The 25,403-nt window shown below is 40.2% G+C and overlaps 1 protein-coding gene across 6 annotated transcripts in view; it reads left to right on the top strand.

Annotated features, from left to right (window-relative positions):
• Positions 1-25,403, top strand: part of CENPE (centromere protein E) — a 75,136-nt gene that overhangs the window by 4,422 nt on the left and 45,311 nt on the right. For 4 of the 6 annotated variants that reach the window (XR_005292619.2, XM_038399874.2, XM_043513228.1 and 1 more), the window contains 17 exons: positions 516-635; positions 5,779-5,860; positions 6,062-6,129; positions 6,214-6,282; positions 7,840-7,891; positions 9,745-9,832; positions 10,112-10,238; positions 11,425-11,544; positions 19,132-19,290; positions 19,946-20,090; positions 21,231-21,328; positions 21,659-21,715; positions 21,798-21,965; positions 23,395-23,469; positions 23,720-23,842; positions 24,242-24,376; positions 25,143-25,320. Coding sequence is in view for 5 of the 6 variants with exons in the window: in XM_038399874.2 (XP_038255802.1) it covers positions 516-635; positions 5,779-5,860; positions 6,062-6,129; positions 6,214-6,282; positions 7,840-7,891; positions 9,745-9,832; positions 10,112-10,238; positions 11,425-11,544; positions 19,132-19,290; positions 19,946-20,090; positions 21,231-21,328; positions 21,659-21,715; positions 21,798-21,965; positions 23,395-23,469; positions 23,720-23,842; positions 24,242-24,376; positions 25,143-25,320 (1,864 nt within the window). In the remaining variant the exon portion in view is untranslated. The remainder of the gene's footprint in view (positions 1-515; positions 636-5,778; positions 5,861-6,061; positions 6,130-6,213; positions 6,283-7,839; positions 7,892-9,744; positions 9,833-10,111; positions 10,239-11,424; positions 11,545-19,131; positions 19,291-19,945; positions 20,091-21,230; positions 21,329-21,658; positions 21,716-21,797; positions 21,966-23,394; positions 23,470-23,719; positions 23,843-24,241; positions 24,377-25,142; positions 25,321-25,403) is intronic. The other 2 variants (XM_043513229.1, XM_038399875.2) reach the window with 1 other exon arrangement.

The raw sequence follows: 25,403 nt of genomic DNA, 5'->3' as shown, positions 1-25,403 counted from the left end.
GGCTGGAGAGAGGGGACCCAAATAACAGGGAAGTAGATGTGGAGAGGAGAGTCACTCAACAAGGAATTAGGTTTAGAAGAAAGAGAGCAGGAGAAGGTAATCTAGCAGCAGGAAAACAGAAGGGAGAACTAATATCCAGCTCTTAAATAGTGTTTTTCATCAGTAGATCTCAAAGCACTTTACAAAGAAAGTTAGTATCATTATTCCCATCTTACAGATAATGAAGGGCAAAAATAGAGTACCAGATCTTTTTTTCAGAAAGGAGTGAAATACATATTGCATTAAAGATAAGTACCTAACTACTTCTCCTTGTAAGTAATTATGGGACTATGTACCAGAAGGGAGATGGTGTGCATATTTACAAAGAAGAAAGGAAAAGTCAATGAAACAAGCTATGTAAAGATGTAGTCCAAGACTATATGTAAAAAGCTGAGCATTCTTCCATTAAAGCACTTTCCCCCCACCCTCCCCCCGCTTCAACTTCTGATCTGATGATGCTTGTCTTTAATCTTTAGATTCCAGGTAGGGAGTTTCTGTTGAGAGTTTCCTATATGGAAATATACAATGAAACCATAACAGACTTACTCTGTGACAGCAGGAAAAACAAACCTCTAGGAATTCGAGAGGATTTTAATGTAAGTAAACCAAGGTGACAGGTTTTTTTTTTGTCTTTATTTGATGCAACAAACCTCTGTGGGCATGGATTTAAATCATGAGATGCTGATCTAAATGGAGTCCATGGCTGAATGTTTGCCAGATTGTGTAATCTTGACTGAGCTAGACTAAACTAGAAGGATGCTGCAGAGCTGGATGGCTCTTTGAGGTTCCTGTGGCTATTCTCATTTGGGTTGCACTGGCCAGTGCAACTCAGATGGTGGAACATTCTAGCAGTGCTTGTTAGAGTGCTCACAGGCCACTTCTACTCCACCCCTCAGCCTTCCTGAACATTTCATGGGTGAGATGTGACATCTGCTGCCTCAGTTCCTTCTAACTGCAGCAGCAGATACATGTGAACCTCTCTGGATCTGGAACCCTCTAAATAATCTTAGTGCCTTTTTATGAGATACTTGAAATTAGTCTTCATTCTGACTTCCAGTTTAATGGCTGATCCAAAGATGAAGAGACCTGGTTTTAAATACTCTTGAGGGAATTCTGCACCAAAAAATTAAATTCTGTGCACAGTATTTTAAAATTCTGCACGATTTATTTGTCAATAAATAAATGTGACTCCAGCATGGCAATGGGGAGCATAGGCCACTGCCTGCATTGAGATTGGAGAGCATCCTGAAGCCCCCAGTACAGAGACTCAGCAGTGAGGATGCACCTGACACAGTGAGAGGGCTGGGCCTGCCCAAGAAACACCCCGTGGCCCTGTCCCTCTACACCAGGTGTGGGTGCGCAGGCTCAGCCAGGCAGGATCCAAGTGTGGAGGGGCTTAATGTAGGGGGATCCAGGTGTGGGATGAGAGGTATCTGGGTGTGGGTGGCGCAGGGGATCGGGATGAAAGTGGTTGGGTCTCAGGTTTCGGGGGGTGGGGCTGGAGTGAAACTTGAGGGGTAGGGGGTGCTGGAGGGAGTGGGGTTTGATGGGGGTGAGGGTCCAGGTGCAGCTGGTTGGGGATCAGTGGGAGGGTCTGGGTGTGGCTACAGGTTTGGTTTTGTTTTGTTTTTTTCCCCAGCATCATTACTGTGATAGCAGAAGTTCGCTGTGCAGATTTGCAGTCAGGTCACATACAGGAATAATCATTCTCCCTAGCTAAAGAGGAAAGCTCCTGCAAATTACCCTTTTCTACTCCCAAGAAGTGGAAAAGATTGGATGAGCTCTCATTTTTTTTCTACAGAGACCACCTTATGCACCATCAGGTTCAACAACACTAGATAACAGATGGAGTTCAGTTCTAATTTAGCTCATGAAGCCTCTATTTGAACCTATGGCTGACTATTTACTATTCCATTTATCTATTAAAATTAGGGCTATCAATTAATCACAGTTAACTCACTCGATTAACTCTAATTGATTTTTTAAAATTGCAATTAGTTTTAATCACACTGTTAAACAATAATAGAATAACAATTGAAATTTAAATATTTTTGGATGTTCTTCTACATTTTCAAATATATTGACTTCAATTACAAAACAGAATACAAAGTGTACAGTACTCGATACTTTATTTTTCAATTCACCTCATAAGTACAGTAGTGTAATCTTTGTCAAAGTGCAACTTACAAATGTAGTTGTGGTTTGTTTTTGTTTTTTGTTACATAACTGCACTCAAAACCAAAACAATGTAAAACTAGAGCCTACAAGTCCCCTCAGTTCTAGTTCTTGTTCAGCTAGTCGCTAAAACAAACTTGTTTACATTTAGGGAAGATGATGCTACCCGCATCTTATTTACAATGTTACCTGAAAAGGAGAATAGACATTTGCATGACACTTTTGTAGTTGAAGTTGCAAGGTTTTTATGCTAAACATTCATATGCCCCTTCGTGCTTCAGCCACCATTCCCAAGGATATGCTTCCATACTGCTGATGCTCGTTAATAAAATAATGCATTAAATTAAATTTGTGACACAATTCTCGCTGCCAAGAGTTCAATGTCTCCTGCTGTCTGTGTTACCCACATTCTGCCATATATTTCATGTTACAGCAGTTTCGGCTGATGGCCTAGCACATGTTGTTCATTTTAAGAATACTTTCACTGCAGATTTTACAAAATGCAAAGATACCAATGTGAGATTTCTAAAGATAGCAACAGCACAGGACCCAAGGTTTAAGAATCTGAAGTGCCTTCCAAAATCTGAGAGAGATGAAACATGCTTTCAGAAGTCTTAAAAGAGCAACTCCGATGTGGAAACTATAGAAGCTGAACCACCAAAAAAGAAAATCAACCTTCTGCTGGTGGCATCTGACTGAGATGTTGATGATGACTGTATCAGTCTGAACTGCTTTGAATTGTTGTTGAGTAGAACCCATCAACAGCATTGACGCCTGTTCTCTGGAATGGTGCTCGAAGCATGAAGGGATATATGAATTTTTAGCACACCTGGCATGTAAATATCTTACAGCGCAGGCTACAACAGTGCCATGTGAACACCTGTTCTCAGTTTCAGGTGACATTGTAAACAAGAAGCAGGCAGCATTATCTCCCGCAAATGTAAACAAATGTGTTCGTCTGAGCAATTGGCTGAACAAGAAGTAGGACTGAGTGGACTTGTAGGCTCTAAAGTTTGTATATTTTATTTTTTGAGTGCAGGGTATTTTTGTCCATGATTCTACACCTAAGTTTAATTTTCCTGACAAAGAGATTGCACGATAGTACTTGTATTTGGTAAATTGAAATGCTGTTTCTTTTTTACACAGCGAATATATGTAACAAAAAAATATGAAGTAAGCACTGTACACTTTACATTCTGTGTTGTAATTGAAATCAATATATTTGAAAATGTAGAAAACATCCACAAATATTTAAATAAATGGTATTCTATTATTGCTTAACAGCACAATTAATCACAATTCATTTTTTTAATTGCTTGGCAGCCCTAATTAAAACTTTAACTGCCATAACATCAACCAGAGGAGTGAGTGAGTCACGCGCCCTAATGGCGGATTTGCGTTCGCTATTTCACAAAGACAAAAGGTGGAGTTTTTCACCCTAACCCTGGAGTCTTACCTAAAGTAGTATTGAGGGGTTTTCGTGGTTTCTCCTCCCCCCACGTTAACCACACTATAAATTTGCCAATTATCTTCCCTCAGTCACACATTAATAAGGGTGAATGAAAGTTACATGCTGTCAGCATTGTAGGGTTTGCTTCCACAGAGACTGTGTGGGGCCATCTGGTGCATAAATTGCAGCACTCTAGCCTGCTGTACACTTAACTGGCCATCATGACCCTCCTGCTGTACACTAAAAGTCCTACAGTGTGCTTTACCCTGCTGTAACAGCAGTATGTCAAAGCACACTATAGAACTTGTAATGTACAGAGCAGGGTCTTTATGGCTAGTTAGTGTGCAGCAGGCTAGAGCGCTGTCAATTTACGCATCTGCTGGCGCCATACTAAAGTCTCCTTATAGGGAAGCCCTAAGAGGGCCCTTGCATACTATCTAAACAGGGCTAAGGAATTTCACAGTTTCTCTCCCTCCCCCCCCCCCCCAATCTTCTTTTTTAGGATCACCTTTGATTGTTTAATCCACCTAAGGTAATGGTTGTGAAGTGATAGGCCGACAATATATAGAAGAAAGGTATAAACTAGATGTCATTTTGGGCCTTGCTATCATTAAATCATATTCTACTACTGCAATGTCTATCTCCATTGCATACTTTAAACATGTTCCATTCACAGCAACCTGTAGGACTGCCACTTTAAGCTCTGTGTATATACTTACAAAACACAATGCTTTAGAACCTTGGGTCCAGAACAAATGCCCTGTTTGATAGGCAGTACTTCAACCCTTATTCAAGGAGGACCCTGAGTTCTACCCTCAGCTGATGAAGTATTGCTTGCCAATCTGACCCATGAGTGCTGAATATGTAGAAGACTCTAAAAGAAGAAAATAAAGTTACTTACTTATAGCAGAGTCCAAGATGGCTTCTGCCTATTTTCATGTCTCACCCACCTTCTCCTTTTCCTTGGGTTCTTCTGAGCTCATGATTTTGAAGAGATGGTGGAAGGAACTGAGATGGCATATACTATAGGGCCATGCCCCCTTTGATATTTGCCCTTGGAAGGCTAAGGGAAAAGTAGGATGTATATGTGAATGCGGTAACTTGCACTTCTAGAAGAAGGTTACACCATCTGAGCTACACTCGCTGACGCATCCAATGAGTATGAATATACAAAATCCCTTTTGAAGAGTGCAAGTTAGAAGTAAGCAAGCTTCATGTTGTGCCTAGAACTACTGCAAAGCTGTAATCAGTCTTGTTGTTTTCTCTTTCCTAAGCATTGGAATTTATTTAGTCTCTTAAAATATATAATCTTGAGCAGTGTGGGAGCTTTTGAGAGTGGGGTGGGGCTATGAGTGTCTAAAACGCTTCTACAAAATCTGACTAACTTCACACTTTAATTTATTGTCAAGGTTGCAAAAATGCATCTGCAGTCAGCACAAAAAAGAACCTACACCATTTCCTCAGAGAGTTGCTTTAACACACTTCACCATCATAATACATTCAAAAGGGATACACCATCCACCACTTTTACACCTAGATCACATAACTATCAAATTAGAATTGTGGCCAATACAGCGTGAGCAGTAGTAGCATTAATGTGGACATCTTGTTGCTGTCTTCAATTTCATTATGCTAAAGTTTTGCTCATTCTCCTTGTTAATGAGCACCATTTGCTACATTAACTGCTTTAGCAAAGCTTTTGGAATGGGGGAGGTCTTCTAATCTGTGTGGGGCACAAAATGTAGATCCTCCATGAATAGTGCCTTTGGAATTTTTGTTTCTCAAACCTCTGAAAAGTACAAATTTCCTTGAAAGATCTAAAAGCCCGAGGACCTTTCCCTGCCAAATCATATACATTTTAAAATGTATCATATTTTTTGATCTTAAATGTTTGATATTGTCTCCTTAAAGTTACAGTTGAGATATGTAGGTTAAAAATTTGTACTGGCAGTGTTCTGACTTTATTCCCCAGATAGATTTGTCTGTCTTCACGCTGCTGTATGGCTTTTATTAATACATTCAACTGAAACCAGTGCATAATACAGTATGCACATCTATTTCTCATTTATTTTACAGTTGGGTGAAATTTGTCTTTAATTCTGTTTCTCTTGCAGAGAAACATCTACGTGGAAGATCTGATCGAAGAGGTGGTTGTTAATCCAGAGCAAGTCATGGAATGGCTCAGAAAAGGAGAAAGTAGGATGATTAGCGTCTCCTTTGTTGATGCAATTTTAAAACACATGACCACTCTTCTAAATTTAATACAGAGCTAAAACTACAATTTCATAAAAACTATTATTTTGGTTTATCAGTTAGACTACTTTTCCTTACAATATTAATATTGTCTGGAGCATATGGGGTTTTTGGATAACAAACACTATGACTTTACTTTGACAGAAAAACGACACTATGGAGAAACAAAAATGAATGAACACAGCAGCCGTTCTCACACCATTTTCAGAATGGTAGGTGTCTGTATAGTCGTGGTTTTTGTTATGTATTAACCGAAAAGATGTGCAATAATCTTATGAGACTTTTTCTTCTTTTAGATTATAGAAAGTAGGGAAAATGATCCTGCCAACACGAACTGTGATGGAGCAGTAATGGTATCTCATCTGGTAAGTTATATTTGAAAAAGGTTGTCAGGTACCAGGTAGGTATTAATGTGGAAGCTTACAATTTTAAAAACAGCTAAAATATTGGACACCACTAAAATGAAATCCTAAAATCAGAGATTCTCTCCCATTATATTGAGAATGAAATGCTCTGAATGGAAAAACTTGGGTGAAGGAGAAATATTGTACTGTTTTAAGACTATATAACAATATATATGTAAAAGTCTACTAGATATTGTGCAGATAGAGGCTGTGATGCAAAGTATCCCTGAAGGTAGTTTACCCACTACTTGGGATTTCCCTGCCACTAGGGAAACTCCTACCTAACCCCTTCTGGCTGCTGGGACAGAAAGGGGTATGACATGGGGAAATCTGGTTGAACACCACAGTTGCCATAATTCTTCATAAGAACCTCTGTCACTTGGTGCAAAATAGAGCAGATTGCAGGAGCCAGGTGGCCTCAGGACTAGACGAACATAATGGGGGCTTGCAGCCACTCTTGCTGTCATCCCTTTTCCCCTTTGTTTGATGTATTGATATTAGCAGTATGGCAGGGAACCAAAGGAGGGAATGAATGTTTGGTGTATCGGTCTGTATTTGGGACTCTGAGAACTAGATTGTGTGTGCAATTCCTATTTAAAACCTCTCTAACATCTTGACAAACTACTGCCTGCTCTCTACTTTCTGGTGAACTGGTTAACGGAGGTATTCACTAATCATCTCTAATTTCTCCAGTATCAAACTTCTTTGACTATTTGCATCTTGATCAGACTAGTCTGATCAGTAATGGGCTATCTTCAGGTGATAGCCTATTTCCTTCAAAGCATTGGGTCTGTCAGCAGCCTTTGATACCTGGTGTTTATTGGTGGCTGGGTTGTACTCTTTGGTGGAGTTCGGTCAAGTATATCTTCAGTTTTTGAGCTCTCTCCTGAAATCGGAGGCCTATAAAGGTGATGGCTGGTTGCTAGGCATCAACCAAATCACCATCAGATGATACTGCAAGCTCATAATCCCTGTTACCTACTAGTTGTACCACATACAGGTATAAGGGATTAGGAGCAAATATTGGTATTTTGGTACTTCATTTCTTCCATTGACCTCTTAGTTTGGGTCGGGGGAGATGAACAGTTGATGTAGGCTCAATTCAGAGGAGGATGACGGTAATGCTTATGTATTAACGGAAACTGAAGACCTGGCAGATTGTTTATGCACTTCTGTTATTCAGGGTGAAGAGACGGAGATGACTGCTTGTGAGACAAACTTGTGTTTAATGGGAATTGAAATGTATATTGAAGAGTACATACTTTAAAAGTTGCAAAGCTAATTTACGAATAGTGATCGCAATATTGGTAATGGAGTCTACATTGATATTTTAAAGCCATTTTCCCCATGCAACTTAAGAAAATATTGGTCTCGTTGTGCAGTTGGTATATTACTACAGAAATGTCAAAGGCTTAACTGAACTTGGATTGAAATTCTTAGCATATATTTAGCACTGAAAGCATTTAAAACTGACTTATCTGCAAACTGTGCCTCATGAAATCTTTAATGAATTTGCAGAACTTGGTAGATCTGGCAGGCAGTGAAAGAGCTAGCCAAACAGGATCAGAAGGTAGGTACGGGGCGGCAAGTTTATATAATTTTTGGTGGTGCCCAGAATGGATCCGAGTCCCTCTCTCTTCCCCCCCGCCCCTTTTCCCCCCGCGCACACACTCCTGCCTAAGGCTCTGGGAGAGGTTTTGGGGTGCGGGCTCTGGGAGAGGTTTTGGGGTGCGGGCTCTGGGAGAGGTTTTGGGGTGCGGGCTCTGAGCTGGGGCAGTGGGTTGGGGTGCAGGGCTGGGCCGGGGATGAGGAGTTGGGGGTGCAGCAGACAAGCTGCCCTGGGGCTGGGGGCCAGAGAGGAGGATCCCCTCTCCTCCCCCCCAGCATGACACTCACCCAAGCCCTTCCCAGGCTAGAGTGCCCATCTCCCTGCTATTTAAATGCTGGCTAACATTCTAACAATCGGGAGGTATTCTACCATAGAAGAAATTATCTGTCCATGAAGTGCTGGGTTCTAAATTTAAAAAGAACCATTCAGGAAAAAGAAGCCAAGCACGTTGTAGATAATTCAGTGTAAAACTCTGCTCACTGTGAAGTTGCTGTTAAACTAAAATCTTTATAAAGCTTAAGAATGGTATAAAGACTATCATAATTGTTATATTATTGTAACAATTGTTACAGTGCTATAACTAACATAATAGTACACATTTCCCTGGAATATTGGGTGCAATCCTAGCTGGCCAGTTGAATATAAGAGAAATAGAAGGAATCAGACGTACATAACAAATTATTAGAGGCATGGAGGAACTTTGTATATGAAAGGCTGAGGAGCAAATAAATTGGGATTATTTAGAGAGGAGATGTGATAAAGGCTTACAAAATAATGAATGGTATAGACCAGGTAAACAGTAGTGCCCCTCTCACAATACAAGAACAAGGGGTTATTCAACGAAATTAAAAGGCAAATCAATTTAACATGTAACACTTCTTTTGTTTTTACATAACCTATAACTAACCTGTGGGATTTATTACTACAACCAAAAACTCACTGAGATTATGCATAATGAGAGTATTTACAGTTTGATTAGATGGGATTCAAATTTTAGCATGGATACAAATCTTGAGGGCATCAGCCAACCCCTGACTAGGGTCACAAAGAAATGTTTCCTCTATGAGAAGCTCAATCCTTAACTGTCCATTTAAGAAGCGGGGTGGGGTGTGGTAGGTTAGTTGGATGCTTGTTGTGGGTATTTTTGTTGTTTTATAGCAGGGGGGTTGTCTTATATCAGGCGTCAGCAACCTGAGGCATGCGTGCCAAAGGCGGCACACAAGCTGATTTTTAGTGGCACTCTGCTGCCAGCCGGGGTCCCAGCCACCGTCCCTGCTCAGCCTGCTGCCAGCCTGGACGGACGGAACCCCGGGCCGGCAGCGGGGGCTGAGCGGGCCGGTGGACGGAACCCCGGGCCGGCAGCGGGGGCTGAGCGGGCCGGTGGACGGAACCCCGGGCCGGCAGCGGGGGCTGAGCGGCTCAGCCCCCGCTGCCGGTCTGGGGTTCCATCTGCCAGCCAGAATCCCAGTCACCGGCCCCACTCAGCTCGCAACCAGTCTGGAGTTCTGTCCACCGACCCCTGTAAATATAAAATGTATTACTGGCACGTGAAACCTTAAATTACAGTAAATAAATGAAGACTTGGCACACCACTTCTCAAAGGTGGCCGACCCTGTTTTATATACTCCTAAAACATCTGGTACTGACTGCTGTCAGATAGAATACTAAACTAAATGGACAACTAGTCTGCTCTGTTATGGCAATTCCTAGTACCTAAGACTGCTTAACCTTCTCTGAACAGTTACTCTGACTATTATGTAGGATAAAAGTGGACTTTTGTGAATAAAAGCAAAGTGTTTCTATGTAATATCTAGGTCTTCGACTCAAAGAAGGATGTAACATAAACAGGAGTCTGTTCATCTTGGGTCAAGTGATCAAGAAACTCTGTGATGACCCATCTGGGTAAGCATTTCCAGAAAAGATACTACAAATGAGTAGTTGTAACTCTCTACATAGTTGACTAGTTAGCAAGCCTTCAAATCCATTCGTATTCTTAATATTGATTTGTTCTTATTTCCTTACATCAGACATATAAAACATGAAGAGAACTGCAATTTCATACCAGATGTTGCTAGGTCAATCTGTTACCTTTTGCAACTAATATCATTATATTCACCAATACAAGAACACTAATCTTTGCTTCATGGTTTGTTTGGTGTTTTCTCTTCCCCTCCATAACAGTTTCATAAATTATAGAGACAGCAAGTTGACACGAATTCTCCAGAACTCCTTGGGAGGAAATGCTAAGACAGTTATCATTTGCACAATTACGCCAGTTTCGTTTGATGAAACTCTTAGCACCCTTCAGGTAAAATTGTTCCGTTCCTTTATTTTTTCCAAGCGTTAATATGTTTTAGCTAACTAGGTCAGAAACCCAAGTCTCTCAGCTTCCATGCTTTAACAAAATTGATTACTTGATCTTTCTTGAGGCCTCCTGTGGACTTGAGAGCCATTGAAATGTACCGTTTGATACTGTGAGCCTTTACCCAGGCACCTTCTGACATATGTTGTATGGACTTTACTTCTTCTGACAGGCAGATTTTTCATTTCTCCTTGTTTCCTCCATCTGTATAATCTGTAGTCTCCACTTTCTCATTAATTCCCCTTTTCAGAGACTTCATATATGAAATCTAGTCAACAATTTTAAAAAAAGAAAAAAGCTGACAACTTCAAATTGTTGGTGTCCCTTTTAATATTGCTATTGGAATAATTTTTCACTTCTGATTTTTTGGGGGGTTCAAAGTTAGTCTCTTTTTTCCCCCTCCCCCCATGCAATCTGACTTTTTCCAAAATTAAGGCACATTTGGAGGTTGGGGCTACAGAGCAGCAGAAAATACCTACATAGTTCTGTAGTGAGATAGGAAAACCGGAACTAAACCAAATGTGAACTTCTTGCTGTGCATGTACAAAAGATAGCTGAATTTAATGAGCAACTGCTTCAGGATTCATAATATGTGAAGTTCAAACTTAAGGTCAGGCACCCTGAGCTAAGTGCAAAATGTTTTGGCTTTTTTTTTAATTTATTTTTAATTGGAAAAGTGCTTTAGGTCTGAACCTACACCCTTATTCGAATGAGTTGTCCCAGTGAAGTTAATAGGACTACTCAATTTTTACTCATCTGTAGGGTTGGGTTTGTTGTATTTCTTGTGCTCTCCAAAATCAAATTTAGCTGGATAACCGCTTTGTTTCATCTTTGGGCTGATACCAAGCAATGGAAGCTTTCAGCCCCACTCCTTCCTTTCCACACACACATCCTCCCCACCACCCCTCTTCCCTCTCCAAAAAAGAACAAGTTATGAGTAAGTGGAAAATAACAAGGCTTATTGTTGAATTGCGGCCTTAACTAATTTGGCGCTTGCTACTCAAATAGTAAATATTCATTTTGCCTTCTAGTCATCCTGTTATGACTTTTCACTCTAATAGAAAACTATAAAGATTTATTTACTTATTCTGCTAATGGGAAGCTTCACTGTCTTGTATGGTCATTCTTCCAGTTTGCCAATACAGCCAAAAGAATGAGGAATACTCCAAAAGTCAATGAAGTCCTGGATGATGATGCCCTCCTGAAACGATATCGCAAGGAAATAGTGGACTTGAAAAGGCAGCTGGAAGAAGTATGTTGGAACATATTAAGCTAATCATATAGCATTTAATATAGAAAGACCAAAAATGCCAAATAAAAGGCAACTAAACTTGAAGATAAACTGCACTTGCTTTTAAAATACTTTGGACCATATCTCACTTCTCATACAACAAGCTGAATTGTGTGAGGTTAACGTGATATAACAACACACCCATAGCCACCATGAGCTATGTCGTTACTTCCATAGATCCATATGTGAAACTTCACAGATTCAATGCAGTTAACCTAATAAGATCCCATGTGCCCATAGGTATAGGGATAGAGGCATGGAGATCCCACTTCTAGTTCCTGTGTTTTTTCTCATTTAGCTACCACACTTCTAGAGGCAAAGAATTTTCTTCCTTTTGCATTTGAAGAATTTCGTAACCTACTACTATAAAACCTCCTAAGATTACTGTAACTGAGATTGGAAAATTTTCAGACATTCATGCTGCCGCCATCCACCTCCTGCCTCCCCCGGTGCACTTGGTTCCACGTCTCCTGACTATACATGACATACACTGAAAACGCAGGAAAATTTCTAAACAATAATATCACTTCTCATGCCCAGCAAATTCACTAATGCAACCCCATAATCTCTGGCTGATGGATTTCCTGATACGAGAAGGCAAAATAGACATTCCCTTGACAAATTGAGGCTACAGCAAACTTTCTTCAACTGGCTTTACTATTACAGTGTTTCTGCTGTACAATCAGTTAATTCCCATTCTGTTTTGTACACGTAATATAAGACATGAGGACTGTAAGGACTTTTATAGGAAAATACAGATATAATTGTCATACCTGAAACTGTTTATAATGACTATATTTCAAGTTGATAGTGTCACTCTTAAAGATTCAGATTTTATCAGAACGCCTTGTTCCTGTCTTCTACCCTGAAAAGCCATGTAGAATGGAAGTTTGCTCTCAAATCCTGAATATGCCTTGAGAGGTTGAGAAAGAGCACAATATTTAGCTCCACCCTGGTACTTCCTTTTTAAAATAAAGACTCTACTTCTTTGCATAGTTGTCTTAAAGAATCATTAGTTACTTTAGGATACAAAATGTAAATCAAAGCATTAAAAACTATACATAGAATAATAACAATATGCTATGCCTCAAAGCCTATAAAATCTATGCAGAATTTTTAGGGGAAAACAGAAGCTTGTCGTCATGTGGGAAACTTCCTACCTAAATCTACCTAAGTCCTCTGTTTTAAGAGACCCAAATTTTAAAACCCTACCCACAGACCTGCAGAAGCATACAAGTCTTGCCCACTCTCTGCTGAGATGATCAATTACTTTTTATTCTGAAGTCTGAGGAAACAGTCCTATTTTTCTGCATGGCTGTGGTATTTAGAGCAGTCATGGTAATGCCATGACACTAGTTCTCAGAAGAATTCTCCGGAAATGCCATTTAAAACTGTATACGCTTATTCTTATGGAGCTGGAGTGATCTGGAACATCTCTCTGGATATCTGACATTTTAATCATGGGTATGTCTTTAAGAAATGTCTAGCTTAAATGTCTTGTATTCAGTGTCATATATGTCTAGCATTTGGGGGAATTTATGTTTCTTCTTTAAGTGTTGTCCCTGTGGGTGCTCCACTTTGATCACACTGTTTAATAATAGAATACTATTTATTTAAATATTTTGGATATTTTTTACATTTTTAAATATATTTATTTCAATTAAAACATGGAATATAAAGTGTACAATGTTCATTTTATATTTATTTTTGATTACAAATATCTGCATTGTAACAAAAAAAGTATTTTTTCAATTCACCTAATACTAGTATGTAGTGCAATCTCTTTATCATGAAAGTTGAACTTAAAAATGTAGAATTATGTACATAAAACTGCACTCAAAAATAAAACAATGTAAAATTTTAGAGCCTGCAAGTCCACTCAGTCCTCCTCCTTGTTCAGCCAATTGCTCAGACAAACAAGTTACTTCTTACCTCCTGCAAATGTAATGTAACGCTTCTTATGTACAATGTCACCTGAAAGTGAGAACAGGTGTTCTCATGGCACTGTTGTAGCCAGCATTGCAAGATATTTATGTGCCAGATGCGCTAAAGCATGAAGGGGCAAACAAAAATGTTTAGCATATCTGGCACTTAAATACCTTGCAATGCCAGCTACAAAAATGCTATGGAAATGCCTGTTCTCACTTTCTGGTGACATTGTAAATAAGAAGAGGGCAGCATTATCTCCTTTAAATGTAAACAAACTTGTTTGTCTTCGCGATTGGCTGAACAAGTAGGAGGACTGAGTGGACTTAGTTTTATTTTTTGAGTGCGGTTATGTGACAAAAAAAAAATCTACATTTGTAAGTTGCACTTTCATGAAGATTGCACTACAATACTTGTATGAGGTGAACTGAAAAATACTATTTCTTTTGTTTATCATTTTTACAGTGCAAATATTGGTAATAATAATATACACTGATTTCAATTACAACACAATACAATATGTATGAAAATGTAGAAAAACATCCAAAATATTTAACACATTTCAATTGGTATTGTTTAACAGTGTGATTAAAACTGTGATTAATAGTGATTAAAGATTATTATTATTATTTATTATTTTTAATTATTTAGTTACCCTCTCTGCTGGGGACGATTAACCATTAAGATTCCTGGCTCCCCAAGCTTCAAGCGCTGCGGCTCCTGCTGCGAAGCAATGCCCGTTTTGGACAGGCATTCGTGCGTACAATGTCTTGGTGAGGTGCATATCCCCCCAAAATACACCCATTGCAGGAATTTGAAAGCCAGAGCCTAACATGACCGGGATCTCGGGCTAAAAATGATTTTTATGGAGAAATCCCTCCAACCTGAATTGGACATGCAGACTGCCTCTCCGGGCACTCCTCCAACAGAAAAAGGAAACTTGCCCTGCAAAAGATTAAGGAAGAGGGCTCGGACATCTCTGCAGAGAGCACTGCAAAAACAGCGATGGTCTCCTGCTAGGTCACTACCCCCATTGTTGACATATGCTTAGGTGAGCACCTATGACGCTCCGGGTACCTCCAGAACCGCTGAAGCCCTAGCAAAGGAGACAGAGTCAAGGCACAGACAAAGACATGCCTCCTCCACAGCACCGAGTTCACCTCTAAGAGACTCTGCACCAAGTGTCTCCTCAGGCACCATGCCTCCGCCCCCAGCACAGGCAGCTCCAGTGGAGAAAACCGTCTGTACTAACCACACCAACCAAACAGATGCAGCATCAGTTGGCTGGCACGGATGAGAGTGGACCCTGTGGCACCGATGGTTCCGACATCAGCACCAACACAGTTTCTGCCACACTAGAGAGACTTGATGGTATTGTCGGCACCACGCTCCCCAGTATTTGGTACCGAGGCTCCCCCAGTAGCTCTCATGAAACAGCACTTGTCTAGTGAAGATGATGATGAGGTGCAGGAACAAGGCACTTTTTCACCGCACCATTCCTCAGCGAAAGAATGTCAACCACCTTGGAGCCATATGGGGCTGAGATACTATTACAAACAGATGGCTCAATCCTGGTGCACACCACTGTGGATGTACCTGCCAATGGTCTTCCCCACGCTCCAGGCCACCCACAGCTCATAGAGGTGAACTACTGTCCAACCCAGCATCTCCCACCCCACAGCAGCTCAGGAAGTTGGGGATGACACAGAAACGGGCGCAGACCAGGAGACTACATCTCCTGCACAATTCTTCCTCCTCTCCAGGTGAGGCGATTATGCCACTGCCGCCTACTTCTGGAGGTGATTTCAAACAGTTCCAGGAACTGTTTAAATGGGTTGCTCAAAGCCAGGACATCCCTTTTGGAAGAAGTGCAGATGAACCAGCACAAAATGGTAGAAATATTACAACCATCATCTGCCTCCAAGATTGCTCTCCCCATCAATGATGCCAATTTGGAATCAGTGGAGACAGTCTGGCAGACACTGGCCTCAATGCCGCCACCATGCAGAAGGTTGGATAAAAAGTATTATGTCCCCGCAAAAGGTGGAGACTTCCTCTTTGCCCATCTACCTTCCAATTTGTTGGTAGTCGTTGCCACTAACCAATGCGGCAAGCAAACTCCGTTTAGATTGACACCACAGGCTTGACCTATTTGGGCACAAAGTTTATTCTACAGGCACATTACAATTTAGAGTCGCCAACTATTCCGCCTTGTTGGCAAAATACAATTATGATAACTATGGGAAATGTAGCTCGTTCACAGCAGAGCTCTCCGAGGAGAAACAGTCACATTTCAGGCCATTGTAAATGAGGGTCAACTAACTCGTAGCCAAAACAGCCCTCCAAGTGTCCCTAGACATCGCAGACACGGCAGCCAGAGCCACAGCCTTAGTGATGCGCCGGACATCCTGATTGCAGGCCTCAGGCATCCCTAGAAAACTACAAACAAAAGTAGAAGACCTACCTTTTGATCAAGAAAAGTTGTTCTCGAATAAAACTGATAAGATGCTCCACTCAGTGAAGGACTCTTGGGCCACTCCGGGGATTTATACCCCACCTTCAAAGAGAAGAAGGTAGCAACCTTATCAGAGACTCCAACAATCTACAGCAACAATGGCCTTACGATAATCAATGGCAACACTCACAGCATCAGAGAGCACCTCAATCCCAAGTGCCAACTTTCCAATCGGTTCCTCCAAAACCACAATTTTGAAGATTTGGTCGAGGGTTTGAACAACCTCCCTCACCAGGCAGTGCCTATGCCCACTCTGTTCCCATGTTTTGGTCATCACCTTTGCCCATTCTGTCAATCTGGGCCTCAGTAACATTGGGCCAATGGGTTTTAGAAATAATCTGTTCGGGATATACCATCCCGACCACCTACCCTCCCCCCCATCCCTCTTCAGGGACCCTTCTCACGGCACCTGTTACAATAAGAAGTCAATCATCTTCTACAAAGAGGTGCCTAGGAACAAGTGCCTTCACAATACAAGGGGAAGAGATTTTACTTCCATTATTTCTTGAACCAGAAGAAGAATGCGGGAGGGAGATCTATCTTGGACCTCAGGAAGCTCAACAAGTTCATACGCTCCCAAAAGTTCAAAGTGGTCACACTCGGCACAATACTTCTAGCGCTGCAACAGGGGGACTGGTTTTCAGCCCTCGACCTCAACAATGCTTATTTCCATACCACCGTTCATCCCACTCACAGAAAATATCTGTGATTCACAGTAGGACATAAACACTTCCAGTACAGTACTACCATTCGGCTTATCTACTGCTCCAAGAGTTTTCTCCAAAACCCTACTGGTAGTTGCAGCATATTTACATAAACAGGAAATAGTGATCTTCCCTTACCTGGATGATTGCCTTCTCAAAGGACCAACTCAAAAATAAACAATGGACACAGTCCAAACCACTATGACACTGTTCAGGGATATACGGTTACAGATAAATGAACGAAAATCCATTATAATCCCAGTCCAACAACTGGACTTCATTGGGGCACATCTCGATGCCATAGAAGCCAAGACATCCCTGCCCCTGACCAGATTCACAAATCTGACATACATTATCTCAGATGTATGAGTCAGCCCTCAAATACCTTCTCATACTGTCCTGCAACTGCTGGGACACGTGGCAGCCACAACATTCGTGGAGCAACACGCAAGACTACATATGTGTGCCTACAGGGCTGGTTAAGAACGATATACATACCCAGCAAGCACAGCCTACACAAACAACTTACAGTACCACCCAGTGTCCTTGACACTCTACACTGGTGGACAAGACCAGAAAATGTTTGTATGGGCATCCTGTTCCAACAGGAACCTCCATCAATTGTGATCCCTGCAAATGCCTCGCAGATAGGATGGGGCGCCCATATGCATCAACACACAGTTCAAGGTAAATGGTCTCCTGCGGAGACTCATTTACACATCAGTCTACCAGAGCTGTGTGCAGTCTGCAATGTCTGCAGGCATATCCTACCTCATATAAAGAACGCATTATGACAGACAACGTTGCATGCGTGTTTTACATCAACTGCCAAGGAGGCGCTTGTTGATACTCGTTATGCACCAAAGCTAAGGAACTTATGCATACAACACAACATAAACCTTTCAGCCTCCTACCTGCCCGGCTGTCAGAATGCAACGGCGGTCACACTCAGCATGTACTTTTCCCAAGACAATCAATGGGAGATGAATGGGGGAGTTTTGAGATCCATTTTCTGCTGGTGGGGCACTCCACTCATCAACTTGTTTGCATCCCCAGTGAACCGCAAATGTGCAATGTTCTGCTTGAAAGCAGGACAGGATCCCAATCACCAGGGGACACCTTTCTCATCAAATGGGATGCACAACTAATGTATGCATTCCCACCGATTCCACTGATATCACGTGTGATACACAAAATACGAACAGACGTGGCCAAGGTTATCCTCATAGCTCCGACGTGGCCCACACAAGCATGGTACCTTACCTGATGTGCATGGCGATATGTGCCCCTCGAGCTCTCCCTAGTTGTCCAGAACTGCTGTCTCAGCATAACAGTCGCACTTTTCACCCAAATCCAGAGATACTCCACCTTCAAGCGTGGCTTGTACATGGTTTCATCATGATGAACTAGCCTGCTTAGAACAAGTTGGACACTACTACCGAGCACTCGAAAGGAGACACAATATCCACTCAATTGTCTAAATGGATCTCCACATGCCTCCAAATTTCTATCATATTCGGAACACAGACCCTCTTGTGCACAACAGAGCACATTCTACTATCCATTTCAACCTCAATAGCATTCCTACATAATGTTCCAATACTAGAGATTTGTAAGTTGCCGCTTGGGCCTCCATCCACACGTTTACTGAGCACTATGCAATCACTCATGACTCCAGGGCTGATGCCATAGTGGGCCTAACCATACTCACCTCAATGACTCAAACGAACCCAAAGTCCCTCCTGCCTTCTATGGGGCACTGCTCTACAGTCATCTAAAGTGGAGCATCCATAGGGACATCATTTGAAGAAGAAGAGAAGGTTACTCACCTTGTGCAGTAACTGAAGTTCTTCAAGATGTGTGTCCCTGTGGGTGCTCCACTACCCGCCCTCCTCCCTTCTACTTTGGAATTCGCAGTTGGGACTCTGCGGTAGAGAAGGAATTGGAAGGCTCAGGTCATGCGTGCACTAGACGCGGCACCAACAGGACCGGAAGATGCCTACTGTGCAGGCGTGACCTGCACAGACACTGCTACCGTAAATTTCTGATTGGTGCTGGGATGCATCAACACCTAAAGTGGAGCACCCACAGGGACGCACATCTCAAAGAACCTCAGTTACTGCACAAGGTGAGTAACCTTCTCTTCTTTGCTAGGAAACACTGGACAGCAAACACTTTCCCTATTCAATTCTCATAAATATTTAGATTTTTTTAAAGTAAACTACAGGCTAGATTATTCCATCAGGAAAACTGACAAAGTATATGGAAAGCTGCTCCAAGTTAAAGTTTTTTAAAAAGGTGGGAAGGGGTCTTACGTGCTAATGTTATGTATCTATATAAAATAGTTTTTACTTGAAGGAAACAACAAAGCTGGCCTTTTTTTTTTTTTTTCTTTAATGGTAGGTTTCTTCAAAGACTCATCTCCACGCGATGGAGAAAGACCAACTAGCCCAGCTGTTAGAAGAAAAAAACTCTCTTCAGAAAATACAAGAAAATAGAATACTCAATCTAACTGAAATGCTTGTCACCTCCTCCTCGTTTACATCCCAGAAAGATCTTAAAGTAAGACTGTGTAACTATTCAAGGTCACACAGGACACCTGGAAAATCTTGACCTATAACTGGAGAAGGTGTTTTGTGCGTTTTTCCTTAGATCTGTGAAATATAATGAAAAGTGGTCCTTTCTGTAAAGCTTATGAAATAACTAATCTCTAGACTTTTGGTTGACACTTCACTACAGTGTTGGGCTATTTAGCTGGCCTTGCAGTAATAAGATGCAGAAGATGGCCTAGTGAGTAAAGCATAGGACTGGGATTCAGGAGAGTTGAGTTCTAGTCTTGGCTTGGTGGCCTCTGTCATAAGAATTTATTCGAATCTAGGTGAATTACACAATCTCTTCCTAAGTTACCTAGTCTAAAATGAGGATAATTTTTTAAGTAACAGGGTTGTTGTGAGGTTCAGTCCATTGTCTGTAAAGTTCTTTGATATCTGGTGCAAAACTTAAAGCGGAAGTAGTTTTGTGGAAAACAAACTGTTCAGCTGAACCTCAATTTTGGAAAAACTGCAATACAAACAAAATCATCCCCTCTAGTTATCTGCTTATACTGTTATGGGAACAACGAGGTGTAAAATGAAGGCAAGTAACCTTTATTATTAATGCTTCACTTGACTGTTGTTGTTCTAACATGACTTCATTTGTGTCCTCTCCCCTTTTTAAGGCCAAAAGAAAAAGAAGAGTTACTTGGGCCCCTGGGAAAATAAATCAAGGGGACATCAGCTATTTTGCAAATTTTGAAAAGCTAAAGCCAACTGATGCCAAAAAAATGAAAACATTGGCAGAGAGGCTTCCGGAGATGGAGGATTGTGAGTACATGTTTGGGGGAGAAGACACTAACAAGGAAACTTGATTTAGAAGGTGCTCACTGGTTATCCAAATGAAGACCTTGAGATGGGGAAAGATCTCTCCAATATAAATGGAACAAGGAGTAAAAGAATTTATTCTTAGCATAGCAGTTGTAGTGGATGATACAATGCAAATGAGTTAAAATAGAGATACTGCACATGAATAACAGCGAACTAGAAGACTTGCTTCTAGGTTTCCTGACAAAGGGGTAAAAACAGCACTCCAGTGGGGCAAATAAAAGGTAAAAGTATCCAGTGATGTTCACATACTTGGCTCAAGGAAATTCCTTAGCCCTGTCTCAGATTTTCAGTTGCTATCTATTTCAGAAAAAGGGTAAAAACCTAGACCAATGGTGTCTCCCCAAGAAAAGTCACCCAAAATGGTCCATTTGAAGATTAGCTATATATTTCACATACTGACAAATCATTCTTTACAACAAAGGGTCCCTATCAAAATTGCTGAGTTCTTTTTTTAAAAAATCTAAACCCGTCAGCAAGAATGGGTGAATCCATTGTCAAAATCAACAGAACCAGAGTGGTCAAAACCCCACAAGCCTCATTAGAAGGGCAGAGGTTCAACCCTTTCTTCCAGAAGGCCTGAGCTGGGGATAAGAATACTTGGACAGAGTTGTTGTTCATTGGAACTTGTTCCCTCCTGCTTCCCCACTCCCCCCAAAACCCCTTTCTCGGATGAGCACACCATTTTAAAATTACATAATTCTTTTCCTCCTTGGGTTTCCTCTAAAGGCAATATTTTTCCTTACCTGTAATTCTTGTCACTTCATAACAAGAAAATCCAATGGATTCTCTCTCCTTATGTTAATATTTGTTAGCTTACAGGACATTGGATATTGAAGACTGAACTGTGTGGCATAGTTCCAGGCCATTTATAGAAGGATCACATAGGAGAGAAAATTTCTATCAAGTTAGCAGTATTTGCACATATGGCTACACAATAGTTGGTTATGGACTGATGGAATCCTTTTTGTGAGAAAACAATTTTACCATCATGAACAAGTTGCTGTGTCTTGTTTTGTTTTTAAATGCACCTATCTTTTTTCTTGTTTTTTTTTTTTTGTTTGGTTGGTTTTTTTCCCCAAGCTATGTTTTCAGAGTATTCTGAATATGATTATCCGTGTCTGCCTACCCCTGATGCAGTCTCAGAAAGCGAATGGAATTCTGGAGCTAATATGAACTGGGTAACTTTCAAGATTGTTAATTTAATACAAGATCGTACACAATTGAGGGAATTTGTTTTTTATAATTTTTTCATTCTGCAATCTGCTCTGGCCAGGCTGACCTCTTGTGTGAGATCAATTGTGCTTCCTATATTTCTAAACATTATACTAACCAATGTTGTTCTCATCATCTTAGCAGCCTTCAGAGTGTGGTTGTTAAAAATAAATACATCTTAATTTGAGGGTTTATTTTATTTATTTCCACTCTGGCTACCCGTACAGTACTAATTTTTTTTAAACGAAGTCACTCAATCTTGTAAAATGGCTAACAGAAAGCATTCATTTTTCTAGAGTCAAAAAGACTTTGCAGATTCTGTCCAACTCTGTGAAACACTAGCACTAGAAAAGGTAGGTCAGCTCAGTGTCCTAATAGAAATTAGCTTAAAATGCAAGTAAACCCTCTTACAACACATCATTCCTCCTTTTTTAGGATATTGCTAGAAATGAGGTGGATGTCCTGCAAGCTAACTTTGACAACCTAGTATTAGAAAACGAACAGCTGAAATTGGAGATAAGCGAATTGAAGGAGAAATTGAAGGAAAAGATAGAAACGGATGAATTTGAGGAACTGGAAAAACAAACCCAAAAAGACTATGAGGTAAGATGTTAACATCAAAGTTACAGCCTGATAAGACTTCTCTGAAAAATGAGGTGAAGTCTGTTTTCAGAAGTGTGTAATATAAGACCTTATTCCAAATGACAGGTATGTTTTTAGAAAGTCATATTGACTACCAAGGATCATGAATACAAAATTACAAAGGATGTCCAGATTAGTTTAGGGATTGTGGAATTTGGACGCTATATCATGGAGAAAAATTTGCTTCAGTTTTCTGACCTCAATATGCAGGCAAGTTCAGGGTTGCACTCCTTAGCTGAATTTCAACTAAATAAGCTCTTTGTAACTTGGATAATGTCCACAGTAAAAATTGAATTTACTGATCTGCACGTCACATTATTTTGGATTTTGTCAAGAGTGCTGTTGTCATTAAAGTTAGTAAACTGATTTCTAAACGTTGATAGTTTAATAAAGTTAAATATTTAACTCAAACATCATGAACAGAAGATCTTGCTTTAGTGCATTTCTAAATGCACTACTTGTATAGGTCTGACTTATAACTATTCAAGTCTTGTTTTATGAATTAAATGTCACTGTGAGACTCAGCAGTAATATCTGAGGGACATTGAAATGCTTGCTTTTGCTGCATGATACTATGTCAGCAAAGAAACCTAAGACAAATACTTCAATGTACTGGGAAATTATGTAGTATAGAAGGAGCTGGCTTCCAACTCACGCATGGCAAGTATGAAAATATAAAATCACTTATGCTAAAGGTCAAAAATAAATCTTGCTTGATTCTTGCCAGCTGACTACAGTTGACTGCTAATAAAAGCATCTTTTGACAGTTATAAAACATGCTCTGAGGATTTTATTTCTTGATTTATTGAGGTGAACAATTTGTGGTTGGGAGGAGGGAGTGAAGATTGAGTTGCTCATTGACAGTAAACTGGTTGCTATAAAAACTGCATTTTCTCTAAAAGTTGCTGAATTAGCTTTTAATAAAAGTGTGAACCAATGCTGTAATAAGTTTTTTGAGGAGACAGTCTCATATCTAAAACTTTCCCTGCAGTCTTGGGAACCCAAACTCAATAGCAACCGATCTTATAAAAAAAAATTAATTAATCTTAATAATAGAATTTCACTTTTTAAGTTTTTCCTGCATGAATCGCTTATTTTGCATCACATTGCATCCTGTGTTTAGGCTATGGCAGGTTGAGGTATGCTGAAATCCTTGTTAAACTATTGGGAAGCTAAAGTAAAGGGCTGTGACTTTATGCAACTTTTCTTCCTGCCTTAAAACAGATGTAATAACTTGTTTCTTAACTATAGTAAACAACAACATATTGTCTTGCCAAACCCTGGGGAAAATTTAAGGTAGATCTTGCTTATTTTCATGGTGATGGCAACTAAAATTAATGGATGGGTGCTTTCTAATATGCTTTGCAATTTTGCTTCAATTGCTCCACAGATACAACTAATACATGAAATTACCAACTTACAGAATATAGTTAAAAATGCTGAAGTATACAATGAAGATCTGGAGGTGAGCTTGGCTGATGGTCTTCCTTGTAACAAAACTGGATGACTGTATAGAATGAAATACATAATTTTGTATATATCAGATCTTAACCTTCTAACTTTTTTAATAGATTAAAATAATTGGGCTCTGGTCAGTTTTACTTATGTGTAAGTGTTCATAATTATTTTTTGTTAGTGAAGTTACCTGTAAAACCAAATTGTATACTTAAATTGTTCACCTGCTTATGCTGCTTTTCTCTAATTCTTTTTTTCAGACTGAACTAAAATCAAAATTGGAACAGCTTAAAGAAAAAGAAAATCAAGTAAAGGATTTGCAGAAATATGTGGAAGAACTACAGAAGGCAGGCATGGGGAAGAAAGATGTGTCTTTTTCAATGGTAAACTTGAGTTCTCCTCTGATTTTTTAGAGCTAATTCGGTTATAATAGGAGAGCCTGAACTCCTTCCAGAGGGAAGAAAAGACAAAAGCTTAGAAAAACTACTATATAAGAGCTGATTATTATGCTGACTACTTATTATTATACTAGTCAACACATCTGAATTTTTGCTGGGCAAATACAGTTCATACCGCATATATCACGATTACTAGATAAACTGCTGTGTGTTCTATTTTTTTGCAGGAAAAATTTCCCGCTACTGTGGCACTTAAACACAACAAGCTCTCCAGGACTCTTAAAACCAGTATGATAGTTATTTGGCTACGTGGGAATCCTAACAAGATCATAGTTGCTTTATCATAATTTCTGAATGTGTTTAATATCTGTCTCATTCTTACAGGGAGATTCTGATAAACTACTTGATGAAATTCAACAAATGAGCAAGTCTCTTGTTGATACTGAAACTGTAGCCCTGGATGCTAAGAAAGAATCTGCATGTCTCAAGAGTGAAAATCTAGAGCTAAAAGAGAAAATGGCAAGTAACTTATTATTTCAGCATAAGTGGTATGCTTCTGGCGTATAAGAAACTGTTATAGAGGCTCTCCTTGTTCCAGAGAGACTAGTCAAGGAACAAATCTGGAAAGACAAGACTCAGGGGAAGTTACTATTTAATCTCCCTTGTACTTGTTTTTTATAATCATGGGGCTCCTGGATAGTAAGATTTCAGGAAGGATTTGACTATGGAGGGTAGAGACCTGGCACACTGCGGCTGGATGGGAGTGGATGCTTGGGAGAGGATGAAAGAAAGCAAAAGAACAGAATGGGAGATGGAGGCTGGTGGTGGTGGTGGAGCGAAGGGGAGGAATATAAGAAGGTGAAGTCAGAGGTATGAGATTTGAAAGTGAGGATAAGGACAAGATACTGTAAGGGGCAGGATAAACAAATGGAGTGATTTTAAAGGGGATTGAGGTGGTCTGGGCCTGAAAGATCAGTTTGCTCAGAATGCTTCAGACAAAGTTGAGGGGGCTGATATCAAGGTATCAAGCTGGAGAGGAGGCTATGGTAATCCAGATGGAAGGCAAGCATTAGTAGCTAGTACATAAAGAAAGACCTGATATTTGTTAAGAGTTGATGAAGAAGCAACAAGACTCTAATGACCAGCTAGATATGTGGGGAGGATAATACTGGGACAATTCTGAGAGATTGCAATGGCGAAAGGAGCTTTGCTTACTACTAAATTCTTAGTTTAATTTGTCATAGTATTTCTATGACTAGAATAATCTTATTCTTTTTTCATATAGAATGAGCTCTTAAATGGTTACAAGCAAATGGAAAAAGATGTTCAATTGTATCAAAGTCAATTAGAAGCAGGAAAAGTGAGCTACAAAAAAATGCAAGTTGACTTACAGAAAGAGCTACAATCTGCTTTTCAAGAAAACACAAAGCTAACCTCGCTCTTGGAGGGTAAAGTTCCAAAAGGTACTGTTACAAAAAAACAGATGTTCTGAATGACTTTGTAAATCTTCCCATTTCATAGTGTTTTGACATAGTAACCTATAAAA

Source organism: Dermochelys coriacea, chromosome 4 (assembly GCF_009764565.3).
Source record: "Dermochelys coriacea isolate rDerCor1 chromosome 4, rDerCor1.pri.v4, whole genome shotgun sequence".
Taxonomy (NCBI): Eukaryota; Metazoa; Chordata; order Testudines; family Dermochelyidae; genus Dermochelys; species Dermochelys coriacea.
This window is presented reverse-complemented; position numbering and strand designations above follow the sequence as displayed.